This window comes from Marmota monax, unplaced genomic scaffold (genome assembly GCF_021218885.2).
Source record: "Marmota monax isolate L192 unplaced genomic scaffold, Marmota_monax_Labrador192_F-V1.1 WCK01_AAM20220418_F8-fsc00954, whole genome shotgun sequence".
NCBI lineage: Eukaryota > Metazoa > Chordata > Mammalia > Rodentia > Sciuridae > Marmota > Marmota monax.
Genome location: NW_026694622.1, coordinates 93228 through 115380, shown reverse-complemented (window position 1 = coordinate 115380; position 22153 = coordinate 93228). Strand labels below are relative to the sequence as shown.

The window sequence follows — 22153 nt, the reverse complement described above, 5'->3', positions numbered from 1 at the left end:
ATTTCAATTAAAAATCCCTAACTCATTCAGAAACTGATTTGAGAATATCAAGTCATTGCAAACAATAAGTATCTAATTGAAAACAACAGCCAAAAATGAGAGGGATTTCTGCAAAACTTCCTTTTATACATGCTTTCTATGGTTCATATAAATAACTGCATACTTCAGTGTTTCATATAATTATCTAGTATCAGCATTACTAAAAACTCCCATAGAATTCCAACTTCCAAACACTCTTCTACCATGTACTGAGCTGGCTTTCCTGATGAAGGCCACAAATGTTCAGGACTAGAGGTTTTACCTGAACAGTAACAGGTCCTATTGCATTCAACACTGGCTGAACAGGTGAAGAAGAAATTTGTGAAAATTCAGCTTGAGTTACTTTTTTGCTTTATCAAGAGAAAAAAGGATTGTAAACTGTTATGTTGAAGTAATACACAACAAGAAGGAAAGAAAACTTGTGTAAGAAATGTCTTGATATGCACTATATTTGCAATGTTAGGTTGTTTTACTAACCTTTTGAAATCTAGATTTAGTTTTTGTGATTGAAGTGAATAATATAACTACTAAAAAGTCCTTATGAATATGAATGGAAAATAAGCCTGTCATATTGCAAAAGCACAAAACAATATCTCCAGTATATTTGCTATTCTGAAAAATATTTTTGAAACAGATAAACTCCTGGCAAACCTGAAGGGTTTTCCTCATTGTAGAGAGTACATCAGGGGAAACTGTGACATCCTCATGTAGCTCTAAAGTTCCCTGGTGTGAACAATGCATTCTAGAACAACAGGACAGAGGGAGAATATGTGTGCCCAGTGGATTCTGATTCGTGGTGAGAACTTATGACTGCAAAAATAGAACAGCTGGGCACATGATTCCTTTAGTGCCTTCTGTTGCTGGGTAAACATGAAGGGATAATAGAAAATCATAAGATAATCTATTTTATTTCAGTGCCTACTCAAGATGTGATCTATATAATACTGGTATTTGGATATATTTTTTTGATCTAAATTAACTCATATAGAAGGAAGTATCTACAAAGAAATATAGTAATACCTGTTATATGTAAAACAAATTCCTTTTTTTTTTCATTTCCTTTTTCTCATTCTGTGTGTGTTCTTACACATTCATGATTATATGGCAGTTGTGGTAAGTAAATTTACCTACCTACATTTAAATATATTCACATAAATATTGATGCTATATTTAAATTATTATTTTTATTATATCTTACAGTGAATTTTTACAAATTTATATCAATCAAGCAAACAAGAATAAATTTTCTTGTTTTAATTTTTCCCTTAAGTTATTTTTCTCTGAGCCATTTTTTTCTAGTTTGAAGGCTGTGAAAAGCAGATGAAAATGTTAGATAAGATAATAGATTGGGGCTGTAGTTCAGTGGCAGTGCGCTTGCCTAGCACGACTGAGGCACTGTGTTTGATCCCCAGCACCACATGAAAAGTCTAGGGTAGAACCCTAACCTGAATCATTACCCTCTGCCTTGTTTATTTATGAAAATAAACAAATAAAATAAAGTCATTGTGTCCATCTACAACTACAAAAAATAAAAAAAATGGATTGGATGGAGAATAAAAACTGAAAAAGACCTGTTGGAGGACTTTCACCTTCAGACCACAGTTCTGACACTTGTGATAGGAGCAGGGGGAGGAACAATTGGGTAGCAAGACCCTCTGACCACAGGCAGGGTTGAGAGAATCTGCAGATTGAGTGGCTCCTGGAACCTGGGTGCCCATCAGAAGGCTACTAGTTCCCACAGAAGAACCCTGCACTAGTTACTCCAGAAGTCATCATTGCCTGGAGCCAGCCAAGGGCAGAGGCCTGACATCAAATATGGTTCCGCTGTAGGATCCCCTGTAAGACATGTGATGGGTACTTCCTGGGCGGCTACAACCACCTTTGGTGATGCATTCACCCTCAGAATAATGGCTGTGCTTATTCCCCTCTTCCTACTCCCATATCTGGTCCCAACATGAGGTCTTTCAGGGCTTTGGAGACCTTGCTACTTTCTGACCCTGCAACTACTGAGATATCTCTCTTCCCTAATCTGTATGAGGAGGATTTTCTCAGGCTGAAGTATCCTTTTGGGCAATTCCATCCCTCTTGCGCCTGGCTTCTGCTGCTCCCATGGCCTGTGACCACTCCTTAAATTCATTTCTTGTCTCTATTTTCTGATGTATATGAAGCATCTAATTCATTGTTAAAAAATAAATGAGTAAAAAGAGAATTGAGTGACTTATCTAATTCCCTAATTAGAGGTTAATTGAACTTCAGCATTAATCCTATTGGAGGGAAATGATTCCCTGCAGCTGGGATTGTCCCTGAAATTACTAAATAATTTCCACCTTTTCATTCCATGATCACAATGTGACAAGTGTACATCAAATTGTCCTCTGACCTGCTCTTCCACCTGGCCTCACTATGTGAATCTGAACACAGGTGTTGCCTTTCCCTCATCTTGTTCTCTGGACTACCTGCTCCTCTCCTATTTGAGATTTATTTCCAGGTTTCATGCCTAAGAGGCACTTGGAATTTCACCTCATTTCTATTTCCTCTGTTCTCATCTTTCATCATACACCAACAAATACCCTCTTCCCAATATCTTTGTACCAATTTTGTCTTACTATTTCCCCATAGGAGATGCTCTAATATGAGATATAATGCTGAACGCAGTTCTGGTTAAACATGTTCTGGTCAATGCAGAAGTCACCTTGGGAATCTAAACAGATGTTCATATGGGTAGAGTCCCATGCACTTGGACATTGGTGTGGTTCCAGAAGCAGTTTCCTCTTAAACCCAATTATTAAGTAAGCTAGTGCATCATGCCACCCTCCCTTGGTAAAGGACTCAGACACTGGGGTACACATGGGGTAGAGATAGATGGTAGAGACACATTTCATGAGCAGCCCCAACTCTGGGAGACCAATAGAACTGGTTAAGAGAGAGGGGCAGTGGATTTATCCATGTGAGGCCTAATATGTGACTGTGTCCACCATAGCCTGGAGCCCTTTCCTACTTCTGCTCTTCTCTCAACTCACAGGTAGGTACAGGCCTCAGAAATCTAGGGTAGACCCCTAACCTGAGTCATTACCCTCTGCCTTTGATAGCCAAGTCACTGACCTCTGCCTCTGCCCTTCACTGTGATGGTTCTATGCTTGCAGATCCCCTCTCTTTGCCTAAGCCTACATGGTTACTTCCCTTCTCTTCATCCCTGGATCAACACCCAGACTCCCCTGCACTCTGACCAGGTGGTAGATAAAACATGTACTGGTAATGGCAGGACTTGTATTTGAGAACTAATATTCTGAATCAGAGAAAAGATGGGTCCTGAGCGCCTCAATTGACTTTCTAGATACAAAGATGTCTCAACCAATAAGTGTATTTGTAAAACTCTAGGCTGCAGATTGAGGACAAGGCCAATTATTACTGTCTTGTATATGAAATTAGTATTTATGACAGTGACAAAACCAAGTGAGCCATTGGGACAAAATCCTCATCTGTAGAGGTTGTAGGTTTATGTCAGTTTACTATGGTAGTTAAGAACCTCACTGTTTATAAAATAAAACATCAGATTCTAGTTTACATTAGTGGCACACCATATTCTCTTCCCATTTCACAATACTCACAGAAACTGTAAAAACAAGACCAAAAAAATTATTAAAAAAATTATATTAAATGTAAAAATAATAAAATTGTAAATTATCATTAGTAAAGAGATATGGTAGAGAAGTTGAAACCCATCAAGAGGATAACCCATAATATCCATATATTTTAATATATAACAACATTTTATTTCAATTATGAATTATGCAAAATTAGGTATGGATTCTGACCATGGAAATATACAGGAAGTGTTCCTCTGGTGAGAAAACTCCTTAGGAACAACAGGTACTGTGTTCCCTACCCTTAGAATGCCCTGTAGTTTCTCTTAGGAACTAGTATGGTAACTGATACATGTGCAATGTATAGTTATTGTGGCAATGACTTACATAAGGAGGATCTGTGCTAGATTCTTATCAGCCTAGACCTTGATCTCAGATACATAGCTCCTGGGAATAAAGGAAGTTACTTGCCAGATAAACACAATGTTTCACCAAGCCCCAGTGCTCCTGGATCTCCTCACCTAACAGTAACTTCAGACAATGGACTTTCTTGAGAGCTGCACAGAGCTCCTAACATTGCATATTGTAAATACAGAAAGTAACTGCAGAATAAGCAATCTTGCTGATACCATAAACAGTATAATGTACTTATGGTACTATTGGCCTAATGTAATTTATCAGTATAAATAAATGTATTAACTTGGATGAGCAGCCATCTTTCCTGTCTCTGCATCTTGTTTCTGTGTCTCCTTTTATTTTTCTTACATAATTGTATATATGTATGAAATAAATTTACATATCAATCATAATAAATTTATAGCATCGATTAGTATCTACCCATCAGGCACAGAAATTGTTCTTGCAAATTAGACCTGAATTTTGTAAATACATTTTCTTTAAAACAGTATCATTGAGATGAATATGCAAACATCCATGATGTCTCTGCAGATTGATATGTAAGTGCTTGTTTTACTTTGTCTCTTTATTTGCTTTTTTAAAAACTACTTAATTGTAGACTCATGTAAACTATCTATGTGAATAATAGAATTCAGATGTTCTGCTCCAAGTGGAAGCAGTAAGAATGATGCTTTAAAAATAAGTTTTCTTGCACCATGTGAGATATTCTCCAAACTTAATTTCAAATTTCAATATTTCAAAACCTTAGAACATAACAATAAAATTGGTTTATTTTACCTTTGTCATAATATCAAGTCTGGTTGAAAGAACTGTGTGCATTTAAAATCCTCCATCTCTTTAATCTTAGATCCTACAATTGAGTTTAAATTAATGAAGAAAAGAAGTGTAATTGTAGGCTAATATCCTCATTTAAGTGGTTTATTCTTCCTATGAATAACCAGTGTATGCAAGTGTCTATGCAGTAATCCACAGATTGAAATTAGTGAATGCATGAGCTTATTCTAGCTGAGCATAAGTCATCATTCATTTTGATTTCAACTTCACATTCAGTTCGGATTCACGGTGAATATACAGTTTCAGTATATGTTTATTTCCAAAAAAATGTGTTTGTGGAATATTAAACCATTCCATAAAGGTGTAACTCATTTCATTGTTATTTGAATATGCTAATTCTAATAATAGATGAATAATATCATGTGCTTATTTTATTTGTTGTTTTTAGATATCTATGACAGCATATATCTTAATATATATATATATATATATATATATATATATATATATATATATGCATTACAATTTTGATTCTATTTTTGTTGTTAAACATGATGTAGAGTTATATGTTCTTCTTTTTATTTATTCATTTATATGAATAAATGAAAATAAGAAAGAAAAGATTTGTCTAATCTACTTTGTTTTCTTTTCTCATCCCACCTCCCTTCCCTCTATTCCCCTTTGTCTATCCAATGATCTTCAATTCTTCTCCCTACTTTCAGTTGCTATGGGTTTATCCACACATCACAGAGAATATTTGGCCTTTGTTTTTTTGGGACTGGCTTATATAACTTAGCATGATAGTCTTCAGTTGCATCCATCTACTAGATAATGCCATAATTTTATATCTCTTTATGGTTGAGTAATATTCCATTGTGTATATATACCACATTTTCTTTTGATTCATCTGTTGAAAGGTGCCCAAGTTGGTTTCATAACTTGGGTATTGTGAATTGGGCTTCTATAACCATTGATGTGGCTAAGCCATTGTAGTATTCTGATTTTAAGTCCTTTGGGTGTATGCTGAGGAGTGGGGTAACTGGATCAAATTATGGTTCCATTCCAAGATTTCTAAGAAATATTTGTACTGCTTTTTATTTTTATTTTTTTAAAATTTTTATTGTTGTTTGTTCAAAACATTACATAGTTCTTGACAAATCATATTTCACACTTTGATTCAAGTGGGTTATGAACTCCAATTTTTACCCCATATACAGATTGCAGCATCACTTTGGTTACATACAATCAATCAATAAGTACATAAAAAAAATGCTCACCATCTCTAGCAGTCAGAGAAATGCAAATCAAAACCACCCTAAGATACCATCTCACTCCAGTTAGATTGGCAGCCATTATGAAGTCAAACAACAAGTGCTGGCGAGGATGTGGGGAAAAGGGTACACTTGTACATTGCTGGTGGGACTGCAAATTGGTGCTGCCAATTTGGAAAGCAGTATGCAGATTTCTTGGAAAGCTGGGAATGGAACCACCATTTGACCCAGCTATTCCCCTTCTCGGTCTATTCCCTAAAGACCTAAAAAGAGCATGCTACAGGGACACTGCTACATCGATGTTCATAGCAGCACAATTCACAATAGCAAGACTGTGGAACCAACCTAGATGCCCTTCAATAGACGAATGGATTAAAAAAAATGTGGCATTTATACACAATGGAGTGTTACTATGCATTAAAAAATGACAAAATCATAGAATTTGCAGGGAAATGGATGGCATTAGAACAGATTATGCTAAGTGAAGCTAGCCAATCCCTAAAAAACAAATGCCAAATGTTTTCTTTGATATAAGGAGAGTAACTAAGAACAGAGTTAGGAGGAAGAGCATGAGAAGAAGATTAACATTAAACAGGGGTGAGAGGTGGGAGGGAAAAGGAAAGAGAAGGGAAATTGCATGGAAATGGAAGGATACCCTCATGGTTATACAAAATTACATACAAGAGGAAGTGAGGGGAAAGGGGGGGGAAACAAGGGGGAGAAATGAATTACAGTAGATGGGGTAGAGAGAGAAGATGGGAGGGGAGGGGATGGGGGATAGTAGAGGATAGGAAAGGCAGCAGAATACAACAGACACTAGTATAGCAATATGTAAAATAGTGGATGTATACTGCTTTTTAGAGTGATTGGACCTGTTTGCATTTGCACCATAATGTGCTTACTTTCTATCTGCAATTTTCTTTTGGAAACTTTGGTCATTTTATATAATTATTTTCATGATGCTTGGTTTAAAGAGTTCAAATGTTCTGGGTTCATATTTGAAGATAAAATTATGGAAGATAATCAAAAGAAAATTTTATATGTGCTGGTTGATATAGGTACACTCATGAAGAAGAGGAGAATTAAACATTTATATCTTCAGTGGAGTAGAAAGATCTTTTGGTCTTGCTCTTTTTTTTTAACTGAAGGGAAAGAGAAGCTATAAAAATTTGCAGGATATTAACATTCATTGCAGTTGAGAGAACCATGTGAAGGTGGAAAAATAAATTTTAATTAAAGCTACAAATATCTCAAATTGACCTACAATTGTTCCTTTCAGAGGAAAGAAAGAAGAATAAAAGAGGAAATAATGATTGATATATAATATATTAAAATTTAATAAATTTGAATAACTACTAATGTTCATATTCCATGTATAATTTATTTTAAAATGCAATTTTAAAAGTAATTCATTTTAAAATGCTATATTTTTCTAATCTCTATACTATCACTTTCATAAATATGAAAAATATTTGATTTCATAATGTTCATAATTTCTCTTCTCAGTGAAATAAACATATCTGCTTGATTTTTACTTCAGTCTATATTTAAATTTTGCTGGAATTGAAGAGTACCAATCTACCATGAGTTGAGTTACATTCCTAAGTATGAAAGCTAGGCCCCAGAATGGCACATGTTACCTATCTTGGGATCTGGAATAATCAAAATTGTGAAAAAATATTCAAAATCTCTAGCAGTTAGAGAAATTAAAATTAAAACTGCACTGAGATTCCATCTCACTCCAGTCACCATAACTATTATCAAGAATACAAACAACAATAAATTTGATAAAGGTACATTCATACATTGCTGGTGGAAATGCTAAAGGGTGCAACCAACCACCCTGGAAAGCCATATGGAGATTCTTCAGAAAGCTTGCAAAGAAACCACCATTTGATTAAGCTATCCCACTCCTAATTTTATACACAAAGGACTTAAAAAGAGCACACTATAGTGAGACAGCCACATCAATGTTTACAGAAGCTTACTTCGCAATATCTAAACTATGGAAAAAGCCCAGGTGCCATTAAATAGATACATTCATAAAGAAAATGTGGTATATATAAAAAATGGAATATTTTTAGACATAAAGAGAAATAAAATTGTGGCATTTGCTCGTAAATAGACGAAACTGAAGGCTACAATGCTGTGTGAAATAAGCCAATCTCCAAAAAACAAAGGGTGAGTGTTCTCTTGATATGTGCATGTTAACTCACAATAAGGTCAGGCATGTAAGGAAGAATAAAAGTACTTTGGATTGACAAAGGATAATGAAGGGAAGGGAGGGGGATTGGGAATGTAGAATGAATCAGACATTACTATTCTATATTCATATATGAACACATGACCAATGTAATTATAAATTGTGTACAACTAAAAAAATTGAAAGTTAAACTCCATGTATGTATAATATGTCAAAATACATTCTAGTGTCATCTATAAGTAGAAGATCAAATAATAATAAAAATAAAAATAAATAAATAAAAATTAAAAATGGAAATGGAACATTTTAAAAAAAAATTCCTCAGTTGAAATTTTTCACCCTTGTGAAATACACTGAATCATATTGAACAAATATGAAGAAAAGGCTGATATCATGCCCAGACCACCTGCATCCTTGTCACTGGCTAGGAGACAGGACATTTTCATCCATGACTGAAAACATTCACAAGTCCTGCAACTTCAGGCCTTTCAGCATCTACAGTCTCTGTGGCATTGCATGTAGCCAATTGTGGCTGAAGTGCTATATGGCTCTGCTTAGCTGATAGTCACAATCCTCAGTCACTTTCTGGCAATAAGGGTTACAAACATCTGAACTGAGAAAGCTTGAAAACATGCACACAAGTACCTTCTGAATGGCAACTCATAAGATTTTACAACAGAGTTCCTTGCCAAGTCCAAGGTGAAAGGACCCTGAAACAAAGTTTTTGTGTTGTAAAGATGATGGTACCTTGAAACATTTATGTTCACCTGCTTAATCCTGATCTGGGAAGAATTTATATCAAAGAGAGCATCTTACTGTGAAGTGTCAAGTGAACTATGCATAAATTCACCATGAGGATCTGAGGAAAGCAAAATGGCCACCCTGTTGTAATGGGAGGCCACAGAGGGGCTCATTTACCTGAATATTCAGTGGGGATGCAAGTCTGTCTCAGGACTCCTGATCAGAATGTCACATGATGAAGTGTATGGGCTTGGACAATAGGGGGCATGGCAGACCCATTAAGAGGGGTTGGGAAGTAACTAGAACTGTAATAAGCCACCTGGCTCTGCCTGACATTCTTTTGTTAGGGCTCACAGCTGTGATATTTAATATCCCTGAGCCAACCCAACTCCACCCCTGCACACCCACTTGGCATCTTTATATACATTAGTGTTAACCAGGGCCCAGGGTGAAATTAGAAAACCTGGATGACACAAATTTGCATAGATAGACCCTCCCCTTCTCAGTGTATTAAGAAGGCAAGGGAGAGACTTGGGGGAAACTCTCCTCAGCATCGTGAACAGAAGACAGAGCTCAGGATGACCTTCACCATGGCCTGGTCCTGTCTCCTCTTCACATTCCTTGTTCAATGTACAGGTGACATGATAAGGAGGAGGAATATGGTGTGGGAGTCCTCTGATATGGATCCTGATTCTACTCTATTTTCTAGACAAAAATCACTCTGTCTGTGTCACTTTTTCTTTCAGGGTCCTGGGCCCAGTCTGTACTAACACAGCAGCCCTCACTGTCTGGGACTCCAGGACAGACAATCACCATCTCCTGCACTGGAAGCAGCACCAATATTGGTAGCTATAGTGTAAACTGGTATCAGCAGTTCCCAGAAACAGCCCCTAAACTCCTCATCTATGGTAATAGTAATCGACCCTCAGGGGTCTCTGATCACTTCACTGGCTCCAAGTCTGGCAACTCTGCTTCACTGACCATCACTGGGCTTCAGCCTGAGGATGAGGCTGACTATTACTGTCAATCTACTGACAGTAGCCTTGATGCTCGCACAGTGCTCCAGACTCATGGGGAAGTAAGACAAGAACCCCTTTACCATCTGTCAGGTGGGCAAACACCCAGAAGCTTTGCTCAGGCTTGTTCTTTTTTTTTTTCTGCTACCAGTAGTATAAGCCCAGCTGAATCTCCTGAATCACTTCTTTGAGTGAGGAGTCTCTTGTCCCCTGTCCTCAGAATCATTCACAGCAGCATGTTCCTAGGAAAATATCATATGGAGATTCTTCAGAAAATAAATCATTGCTCCTCTTTAGCTTGAGATGCTGAACATTCGGAATGCTGTGGTCTCTTTTCCCTGAGGTTTAGGTGATGAGGCAGCCAGTGCAACCCTGATTATCTCAGTTTTGACATCTGATGGAGAATCCTGTGGTTTCTACATCCATTCTTCCCTATTTCCAGGAGATCCAGAACTGTGTGATCCTCTCCTTGGTTCTCATTATGTACTCCAGTGATTCTGGTTGTAGCCTATTTTATATAAATTTTATTGTTGTGGAATATTTGGCAGTCATTGAACTACCCAGAAGTGAAATTTTGTACAAATATTGAGATATGTTCACACATTTGAGAACATCCACACATAAGGTCAAGAAACCCACTACACCACACAAGCCTCCTGTGCCTTGTGGGAATACTTCCTCTAACTGTTCTCATACCACCTCCCAGGCAACCAGTGAATTGCTCTCTGTGGTATTTGCTCAGTTTATACTTTTAAAACATTTTATGAATGGAATCATACAGTAGGTATTCCTTTCTTAATGTATTCTTCCACCCTATAACACTGCTTTTTAGTGTCTTCCATGATGAGTTGAATTGCACTTCATCCTACTGAGGATACATCATGATCTTTGTGGTCTGCATGCTTCTTCCTTCAGAGATCCTTTTTGTAGATAACATGTAAATTAAAATATATTTTATGACTCATTAGAATAGAAGAAATATAATCCATTTTGGATTATATTCATATTGCTTCTGGTTATAAAATAATATTTTCTTAGTGCCCCTAAACTATTCAGTCCTCCAGGCACTTGTTTTTTCTGCTCTGATGGATGTCAGACCTGCTTACATACTACACAATTTTTATCCACCTTTAAATAGTGCTAATGTTTACTCCTTATTTCTAGAGGTAATTTTTTGTATACCGCTGACTCCCAAGTCACTGCGATTACATGTATGTACCACCATGCCAGGCTAGAGGTCAGGTGTTAATTATTTTAGAATTGCAATGACAATACCACAGGATGTATAAATTTTGAACAGTGTAAGTTTATATATTTCATGATTCTAGAGATTGGGAAGCCCATCAGCATAACACTGGCATCTAAGGATGGAAGAGAAAATGGTAACACATGAAGGACATTAGCCTGAATTTCTCCTTTATATCCAGAGACCATTTCTGCCATAACTAATCACATACTTTTATTTTTATTTTTTATATACACACATGTATGCTTATCTATAATTCCATTTATTTGTTCTTTTTAGATATACATGACAGTATAACATACTTTATGTATCATACATAAATAAAATTTAACATCTTATATTTGTGGTTGTTCATGATGAGGAGTTACACTGGTTGTGTATTCATATATGAACATAGGAAAGTTTTGTCTGATTCATTCTACCATCTTTTCCATTCCTATCCTTCATCCTTTCTACACACTACCCTCTGTCCAACCCCGTGAACTTCCCCCTACTATTTTGTGTTAGCATCCACATATCGGAGAGAGTATTCAGCTTTTTTTTTTTTTTGTATTGGCTCATTTCACTTGGCATTATGTCTCCAATTCCATCCATGTACCAGTAAATACCATACTTCATTCTACTTTATGACTGAGTAATATTCCATTGTGTATATGTACCACATTTTTTTTCTTCTTTTTTTGGGGGGGGATACTGGGCATTGAAGTCAGGGGCACTTGACCACCAAAATACATTCCCAGCCCTATTTTGTATTTTATTTAGAGACAGGGTCTCAATGAGTTGCTTAGCACCTCAATTTTGCTGAGGCTGGCTTTGGAGTTGTGATCCTCCTGCCTCAGCCTTCCAAGCTGCTGGGGTTATAGGTGTGCACCACTACACCAAAATTGTACCACATGTTCTTTATCCATTCATCATTGAGGGGCATTTATGTTGCCTTCATAGCTTAGCTATTGTGAAGTAAGCTGCTATAAATATTGATGTGGCTGCATCACCATAGTATGCTGAAACCAAGTCCATTGGGTATATTTCAAGGAGTGGGGATAACTGGGTCAAATGGTGGTTCAATTTCAAATTTTCTAAAGAATCTTAACATTGCTTTCCAGAGTGTTTGTACCCATTTGCCGTCCCACTAGCAGTGTATGACTGTACCTTTTTCCAAACATCCTCACCAATATTTAATGTTATTGTATTCTTGATTATTGCCATTCTGACTGGAGTGAGGTGAAATCTCAGTGTAGTTTTAATTTGTATTTCTCTAATTGCTAGAAATATGGAACATTTTTCATACATTTGTTATCTGATCACATTTTTTCTTTTGTGATGAGTCTGTTCAGTTCATTTATCCACTTATTGATTGGTTTATTTATTTTTATTATTTATTTATTTATTGATTTTTTTGTTACTTTTTTTAGTTCTTTATATATCCTGGAGATTAATGCTCTATCTGAGGTATAGATGACAAAGTATTTCTCCGATTGTCTATGATCTCTCTTCATGTTCTTTTTTCCTATGCTGTGAAGAAGATTTTGAGTGTGAGTGAGTAATATTCCATTGTGTATATGTACCAAATTTTTTGGGGGGCGGGATACTGGGTATTGAAGTCAGGGGCATTTATTGACTCTTGATTTTACTTCTTGTGCTTTAGGAGTCTTGTTGAGAAATTTGATTCCTAACCTGACATGATGAAGAGTTGGGCCTAATTGTTTTCTAGTAGGCCTAGGATCTCTGTTTTAATGTCAAGGTCCATGATTCACTTTGAGCTGAATTTTTTGCAGGGTGAAATACAGGGGTTTAGTTTCATTTTGCTGCATATAGATTTTCAGTTTTCCCAGCAACATTTGTTGAAGATGCTTTCTTTTGTTTAATGTATGTTTAGGGTGCCTTTGGATACTATGAGATAACTATACATATGTGAGTTTGTCTCTGCATGTTCTATTCTGTACCTCGGTATTCATGTCTGTTTTGGTGTCAATACCATGCCGTTTTTGTTACTGTGGCTTTCTAGAATAATTTGCAGTCTGGTATTGTGATGTCTCATGCTTCAGTTTTCTCACTGAAAATTGCCCTGGCTATTCTAGGCCTCTTATTTCTTCAAGTGAATACAATGGCTGCTTTTTCTACATTCTTTTCTTCCCATAGAAAAGAAGAACATAATTGCAATTTTAATAGGAAATGCCTTAAAATTTTTCAAGCTCTTTTGGTAGTATGGCCATTTTGACAATGTTAATTCTGCCCATCCAAGACCATGGGAGGTTTTTTCATATTCTAAGATCTTCAATTTTTATTCTTTAGTGTCCTGTAATTTGCTTTGTAGACATCTTTCACCTCTTTTGCTAAATTTATTTGTAAACATTTCATTTTATTTTTTTAGGATATTGTAAATGGGATAATTTTCCCAATTTCTCTTTCAGCTGAATCATCATTAGTGTGTGGAAATGTAATTGATTTATGCATGTTTATTTTATATCGTGCTACTTTGTTAATTTTTTGAGTTCCAAAATATTTATTGTGGAGTTTTTTGGGTCATCTAAATATACAATCATGCCATCAGCAAATAGGGACTGGTTGAGTCTTCTTTTCTTTGTCATATCCCTATAATTTTTTCTTCTAATTGCTCTGGCTAGGGTTTCAAAGACTATGTTGAATAAAGTTGGTGAAAGAGGGCATCCCTGGCTTGTTTCAGGTTTTAGAGGCAACACTTTCAGTTTTTCTTCATTTAGAATGATGTTAGTCTTGGGTTTAGAATATATTGCTTTTACAATTTTGAGCTATGGTCTTACTATCCCTAGTCTTTTTACTGGTTTTGAACATGAATGGATGCTGATTTTTTTTCCAATGCCTTTTCTGCAACTATTGAGATAATCATGTTATTCTTGTCTTTAAGTCTATTGAGGTGAAAAGTCAATTAGTGATTTCCAGAGGTTGAACCAAACTTACATCCCTGGGATAAACAATGTCTCGTTGTGTACTATCTTTTAAATATGTTTTTTGTATGTATTTGACAGGTTTAGAATGAAGAATTTGTGCTTCTATGTTCATCAGAGATAGTGGTCTGAAATTGTGTATACATGATATACTTTTTCTGGTTTGGTTATCAGAGTGATTCTATCTTTAAAGAATGTGTTTGAAAGGTTCTTTCCTTTGTATTTCATGAAATAATTTGAGGAGGTTGATGTTATTCTTTGAGGTCTGGAAATCTTGCCTGAGAATCCATTTAGTTCTGGGCTTTTCTTTGTTGGTAGGCTTTGGATGGTGTCTTCAAGTTCATTGCTTAAAATTGATTTCTTTAAATTTTCTATGTCCTCTTGTTCAATTTTGTTAAGTCATATGTATCTAGAAATTTGTGCATGTGTTTATGATTTTTAGTTTTATTTTAGCATAGATGTTAAGGGTAGTTTTCTGATTGTCATGTGTATTTTAATGGTGTTCATCAAAATATCATTTCATCACAAATTTTAGTTATTTGAGTTTTCTCTCATTTTCTTCATTAGCATGCCAAAAGATTTATCAATTTGATTTATTTTTTCCAAGATATGTTTTTGTATTTCATTTGCTCGAATTTTATTGTGAATTTTTGTATCTATGTTCATTAGAGATATTGGTCTGATGTTTTCGGTTTTTGATGTGACTTTGCCAGTTTTTGGAATCAGAGTGATATTGGCCTCACAGAATGAGTTTGGAAGTTCTGCCTCTTTTTCTATTTTCTGAAATAAATTGGAGATCATTGGTATTAGTTCTTCTTTAAAGGTCTTGTAGAACTCGGCTGTGTATCTTTCTAGTCCTTGGCTTTTTTAATTCATAGACTTTTGATGGTGTCTGCTTTTTTTTGCTCGAAATTTAATTTATCTCTTTAAATTGTGTATATCATCCTGACTCAATTTGGGCAAATTATATGACTAGAAATTTGGCAATTCCTTCGATATATTCAATTTTTTTTTGGAGTACAATTTTTCAAAATAATCTTTAATTATCTTCTGTATATCCATAGTGTCTGTTGTGATACTTCCTTCTTCATCACGTTTATTAGTGATTTGAGTTTTCTCTCTTCTTCTCTTCAATAGCTATGGTTCATTGGTTTTAATTATTTTTTCAAAGAATCAAATTTTTGTTCTGTCAATTTTTTCAATTGTTTCTTTGGTTTTAATTTCATTGATTTCAGGTCTGATTTTAATTATTTCTTGTCTTTTGCTGCTTTTGGTGTTGATTTGTTCTTCTTTTTCTAGGGACTTGAGATGTAGTGTTAAGTCATTTATTTGTTGACATTTTCTTGTTTTAAGGAGTGAACTACATGCAATGAACTTTCCTCTTAGAACTGCTCTGAAAGTGTCCTAGAGATTTTGATATTTTGTATCTGTGTTCTCATTCACTGCTAAAAAAATTTTTAATCTCCTTCTTGATGTCTTCTGTGACCCATTGTTCATTCAGTAGCATATTATTTAGTCTTCAGGTGTGGATTGTCTTTCTTATTCTATCATTGATTTCTAATTTCATTCCATTATGATATGAAAAATGCAGGGTAATATCTCTACTGTTTTATATTTGCTAATAGTTCCTTTGTGGCATAGTATGTGGTCTATTTTACAGAAGAATCTATGTGCTGCTGAGAAGAAAGTATATTCTCTGACTGAAGGATGGAATATTCTATATATGTCAGTTAAGTCTAAGTTATTGATTGTATTATTTATTTTTATAATTTCTTTGTTCAGCTTTTGTTTAAAAGATTTATCTAGTGATGAAAGAGGTGTGTTAAAGTCACCCAAAATTATTATTTTGTGGTCTAATTGACTCTTGAACTTGAGAAGAGTTTTTTTTTTATATGAACATAGCTGCTCCATCATTTGGGGCATATATATTTATAATTGTTAAGTCTTACCGGTGCATGGTTCCCTTGAGTATGTAGTGTTCATCTTTATTCTTTTTGATTGACTTTAGTTTGAAGTCTACTTTATTTTCTATGAAGATGGAAACCCCTGATTGCTTCCACAGACTATGTGAGTGGAATGATTTTTCTCAACTCTTCACCTTCAGTATGAATGTCTTTTTAAATGAGATTAGTCTCTTGGAGGCAGCATTGTTTTTTTTTTTTTTAATCTAATCTGGTAGTCTATGTCTTTTGATTGGTGAGTTTAGTCCATTAACATTCAGATTTATTATTGAGACATGATTTGTATTCCCAAATATTTTTGTTTATTTTTGGTATCTAATGTGACTGTGTTTCTCCTCTGATTAGGTTTTCCTTTAGTGTAATCCCTTTCTCTGCTGATTTTCATAATGTTTCTCATTTCTTTTTCTTGGAATATTTATTTCACTGAGGATGTTCTGTGCAGGCTTTCTAGTTGTAAATTTTATTAACTTTTGTTTATCAGGGAAAGTTTTTATTTCATCATCAAATATAAAGCTTGGTTTTGCTGGATATAAGATTCTTGGTTGGCATAAATTTCATTTCAGAGCATGGTAAATAAATATTGTTCCACAATCTCCTGGTTTTGATGGTCTGGGTTGAAAAATCTGCTGAGATTCAAATTGGTCATCCCCTATATGTGATATGATTCCTCTATAGTGTGGATTTTAAGATTCTACCCTTATTCTATATTCTAGGAATTTTTATTATAATATGCCTTGGTATAGATCTCTTGTAATTTTGTAAATTTGGTGTTCTCTAAGCATCTTGTATTTGGTTTCCAATTTGTTTTTGATGCTTGGGAAATTTTCTGATATTATATCATTGAAGAGATTGTGTGTTCCTTTGGTTTGAAACTCTGTGCATTCCTCTATCCCAATATCTGTTTGATTTGGTCTTTTGATGCTGTCCATAATTCTTGTATGTTCTGTTTATGGTTTTTAACTATCTTCACTGTGTGATCAAATTTATTTTCCAGATTGTATACTTTGTCCTCATTATCTGACATTCTTTCTTCCTAGTGATTTAGTCTGTTGGTTATGCTTTCTATTGAGTTTTTTATTTGATTTATTGTATTCTTTATTTCAAGGATCTGACTGTATTTTTTTTTTCAGAGTCTCTATCTTTCTCTTGAAGTAATCTTTTACTACCTGTATTTGCTCTCTTATCTCATTGTTGGAGTGATCAATCTTTGCTTGTATTAGCTCATTTAGATCATTCTTTAATTCACAGATTATTTAAATTATGACTCTTCTGATCTCTTTCTCTGAAAATTTATCAAATTCGCTGTCCATGGGTTCTGTTATTATAGTGTCTTGTTTTGTTTGTGGCACTTTTCTCCCTTGTTTTCCCATGCTTTCTATGCATGTTCCTTTCTTGCAGTGTGGATCTGAGATATTACAGTTTAGTTCCTATATTCTTGCAGTACCTGTGCAGATTGTTTGTACCTCACCTTGATGTTGGGCTTCCAGACCCTGTTGGTGTCCCTCAATGAATGCTACTATGTCCTGGATCTGGGTCCCACTTAAGTTGAAGTGGGTGGATCTGGGCAGTGGGCTTAACCTCCTGTGGTAGTCTGCTGGTCAGAAGGGGTGATCCTGTGCCAAAGGCTAGCCTCTGGCCATGTCTGTTCTGTCAGCAGAGGGGTGAATGAGGCTTTCTGAGAGCCTGGATCCCTTGTGGGCTGGTGTGGGCTGTCTGGCTCCCAGATTATGTAGTCCACTGATTAGAAGGGGTGGTCTTGCACTAGAGGCTAGGCTCTGGTGAGTGTCTGCCCCATCAGGAAAGGGCTGGACCAGGCCTGCTATGTGCCTGGGTCCAACAGAGGCCAGTATGGTTGGATCTGAGTCTCTGGGCTTAACCTTGCATGCTTGTCTGAATGGTTGGTCCTATGCCAAAGGCTAGCTCTTGTGGTGTCTGCCACACTGAGGGAAGGGTGAACCAGGCTAACTGAGAGTCTAGAACCTGCTTGGGCTGCTTTGGGTAGTCTGGGCTAGATCTCAGCTCCAGCTGTAGCCCCCTATTCAGAAGAGACAGTCATGAACCAGAGGCTAGGCTCTGGTGAGAGTCTGCCCCACTAGGAAAGGGGTGGACCAGGCATGCTGTGTGCCTGGGTCCCCACAGCGGCTGGTGTGGCTGGAACTCTGTAAAGAGTTTTAATGAGAATTCTGGGGCTGTCTTTCTGGTGATCACTCTTGAAAATCACACACGTAGTCTGTCTGTAGTATGATCTGGGCTCCACTCTTGCTCACATTTCTGGCTCACTGCAGAATCATGGAAATAGAAGTGGAGATGGCAACATGGGACATTTAGTCCCCTATCTTCTTTATTTACCAATCAGTCTCTTGGTTTTAAGGTCAACTCTCCAGGCTATGATGATTAAGGAAAGTTCAGTTTCCATAATTCTTGGAGAAATGTTTACTTTCCATGTGGATGCACTGCTTGGGCCTCATGAAAGACACAAAGAGAAACTTGTTTCTGTGAACCCTGCAAAATTCTCTGGTTTCTAGCCTGTACATAAACCAACCATAACAGTGAATCTGTCCAAGCATGATCCTGAACACCAATGTATTCAGTGGTATATAAACCATCATTACAGTGACAAGCAGGTGAAGAGTCCCAGAAAGAACCAGGTTCAAGCCTGTGTACTGTGCATCTGAATCAAATGTGCTCTTGTTTGGAGGTTGGCTTTTGCAAGAATTGACTTGGCATATTTACTTTACAGACCTCAGAAGAGATAATCACAAACACTTTTTATATCAAGCCTAACCCTAACCCTAACCCTAATCCCCATTAAAAAAGAATCAACAAATGGGATTAATACAAACTAAAAAGCTTTTTCCAGCAAAGGAAACAATCAATAATGTGAAGAGAGAGCCTACAATTTTGGGAGAAAATTATTAAAACCTGCACACCAGCATGAATATCCAGGATATATAAAGAAAGCAAAAAACTTAACACCAAAAAACAAACAAACACAAATAACCAAATCAATATGTGGGCAAAGAAACTGAAGAGAAACTTCACAGAAGAATGAATTGATCAACATATATAAAAAATGTTCAACACCTCTAACAATTAGATAAATGCAAATCAACAATTTTCTAAGAGTTTTTCTCATTGTAGTCCTAATGGAAATTACCAAAAATCCAAGCAATACCAAGTATTGTTGAGAATGTAGAGACAAAAGTACACATATACATTGCTGGAGGGAATGCAAATTGGTGCCACCACTATGGAAAGTAATATGGAGAATTCTCAGAAAACTTGGAGGGGAGTAAACATTTGACCCAGCTATCCTACTGTTTAGTTTATATCCAAAGGACTTAAAAACATCATATTACAGGGGCTGGGGTTGTCACTCAGTGCTAGAGTGCTCGCCTACCATGTGCAAAGCCCTGGGTTTGATCCTCAGCACTACATAAAAATAAATAAATAAAACAAAGGCATTGTGTCCAATTAAAACTAAAAGAAGACATATTTTGAAAAATTGTTATATTGCACTAACACAGCATGCTCAATGTTTATAGCATCTCCACTAGTCTTAAGTAACACTGTGACACATTTGGCCAACTTCAATGACAAAGATAGAGGGTAAGGGAGATGTCAGGCTTAATGTGCCTTGCAGAACCTTTTCATGGCCAATTTCAGATATTTTTGGAATGAGTAAAATGGAAGTAAATTTCAATAAAATAAAAATAAGTCATTTAAGCCAACTCAATGAATTTTATATAACTGAAAAATAGAACAGAATGAAAAATAAAACTCCAGGGAGACTCAAGGATAAACAGTGCATCTAAACTTCTAGGATTAGAGAGATATTTAACACGACTAGAGCATTTAAGTATAATTATCAAATTATTGGTGGGTACTATGGATCTTCTCAGAAGTTGTCAAGGCATGAAAAAGTCTTGGATGGCCAACAAATAATTTCCTTGAGCCAAGTTCACTGGCTTGAAATGGAGGTTATAGCAGGTGCTTCTTTCCATGGGGCAAACTCAGATCACAACACCACAGCCCCTCTGATAGTGGAACTTCTCTCTGAGCTGGAGGATGCTTTCATATTGGAAAAGGGCTCATATGTGCCTAATGCACCACACAACCTCAGGCCCTCACTCAGGAGACTATGGGGGAGATATAGAGCAGTAAAGTCCTGCTGTGGACAATTGGGATCTTTAAAATGTCCCACCATGAACTGGATGCCTGCCCTCCTCCTTCCTTCTTTGCTCCCACTCTTCCCATATTCAAATAGATTTCAGAGAACTGCCTTTTGAATGATCCTCCTGTTCTCCTCATTCTCAACAGGTTGTTTTCATTTCATTGTCCTGTTCTAGGCTGTGCTGACTAATGGAGTTTTCATCCTGTCCACAGGAGGGACGGTAACTCTCCAGAGGCAATCACTAGTGGTTGCTTTTCTGTTTCCTGAAGAGGCCTGTCTAAGTCCATAAGACACTCATTTATGATGCAAACAATGGTCACTCCTGGTTACCTGTGAGGCTCTTAGGCTCCCTCCTTAGATCCTCTGTGGAGCCCAGTGTATGGACAAGGTTAATATCTGCCAGTGTGCTGTGGGTCTCAGCACAGTGATACCGAGATGGGAAAACAGGACAAAAACATGCTCATGACTAAGCCTGGAAACAAACTTGATCATGTAAGATGTGGCCCATGAGATTCTGAGCTCTCAGGCAGCCTAAAGTTAATTATCCATGGGGAGAATGTTCCTTTTCCTGATTGAATCCTAAAGAGGAGAATATTAATGACTTATTTTGGTGTGGGTGTGCCATGAAAAACAGAGGAAATTATTTGTTTTCTGAAAAGAAAATCTTGGATTCTATCTGGCAAATGTCAATGTATTTTCTCCAGAAAGAAGAATCTCAAGTGATACTGTTTTTAACATCTAAGAGAAAAGCAAGCAAATTATCTTCCATGTGTTACTAAAGTCAATTTTGTTACATTTAATTTTTGACATAAACATTGTATATCACTTTAAAAATTTTAAAAAAATATAAAATATTTGGGTCAAGATTCTGTCTTCGCTAATGTTTTTTGCTAAAATACTTTCCCCAAAGAGGACATATTGAAGTGATGATCTAAGGAACACAGGTTGTGACCTTATTTAAAAACAGAGTCATTGTTGATGTCATTAGGTAGAATGAGACTATACTGGAGTAGGGTGATCTACTGATCCAATATAACTAATCCCCCAGAAGAGGATGGTCATCAGAAGAAAGGGAAACCCAGGTAGAATGTCATATAAAGATAGAGGCACACACTATATGGTCAAGGAACACCCCAAAGTGCCTACAACCAACTAGATGCCAGGAAGGGGAAAGGAGGAATTAACTTAGAATTGTCACAGGGTACAGAGTTTCATTTATGGCTTTTGGATGACTAGTTTCAAGAAGTAATAGGACAATACATTATATGTACACCAAGTTTATGGTACATTGTCATTGTAATTTTATGAAATGAATAGACCTTATACTCAATATCACATTGTTACTAAACTTGCATGCAATTTTCATCTTGATTTATAATTTAACTAAATAAGATCATATTTCTTAGACTTCTAACGTTGATGACCATGATTGTGACTTAAGGCTAAAACCAGAAATTTCTGTGTTAAAATATATATAAACATAGCATTACCTCTTTAATATTAACATTAGAAGCACTATATAAAAATACAATTTAATATAATCTCAAATTTTCACTGATACCAGTATGCAAAGGTAGGAACTCGAGAAGATCATATTTTTACTAATAAAATGCTGCTTGATATTTTTGTAGCTTTCTTAAATGCCAAGCAATATGACTGCCACTTTCAATGAGAATCCTTGAGTACATTAAAGAAGGTAACACTTTAGCAAACATAATCCTGTGATAGTAGGAGCAAATGTGACTCCATTTTGTTTTATGACTTCATCCTCTAAAATAACCATGCAAAGTAGAAGTGTTATGA

General features: G+C 36.0%; 1 protein-coding gene across 1 annotated transcript in view; it reads left to right on the top strand.

Annotated features, from left to right (window-relative positions):
- Nucleotides 1-9490: 9490 nt before the first annotated feature.
- The window catches only part of LOC124078074 (uncharacterized), a 41260-nt gene continuing 28597 nt past the window's right edge, over nucleotides 9491-22153 (top strand). Inside the window, exons 1-2 of the mRNA XM_046422695.2 lie at nucleotides 9491-9665; nucleotides 9776-10138. Of these exons, the coding sequence (XP_046278651.1) occupies nucleotides 9497-9665; nucleotides 9776-10138 (532 nt within the window). The 5' untranslated portion in view covers nucleotides 9491-9496. The remainder of the gene's footprint in view (nucleotides 9666-9775; nucleotides 10139-22153) is intronic.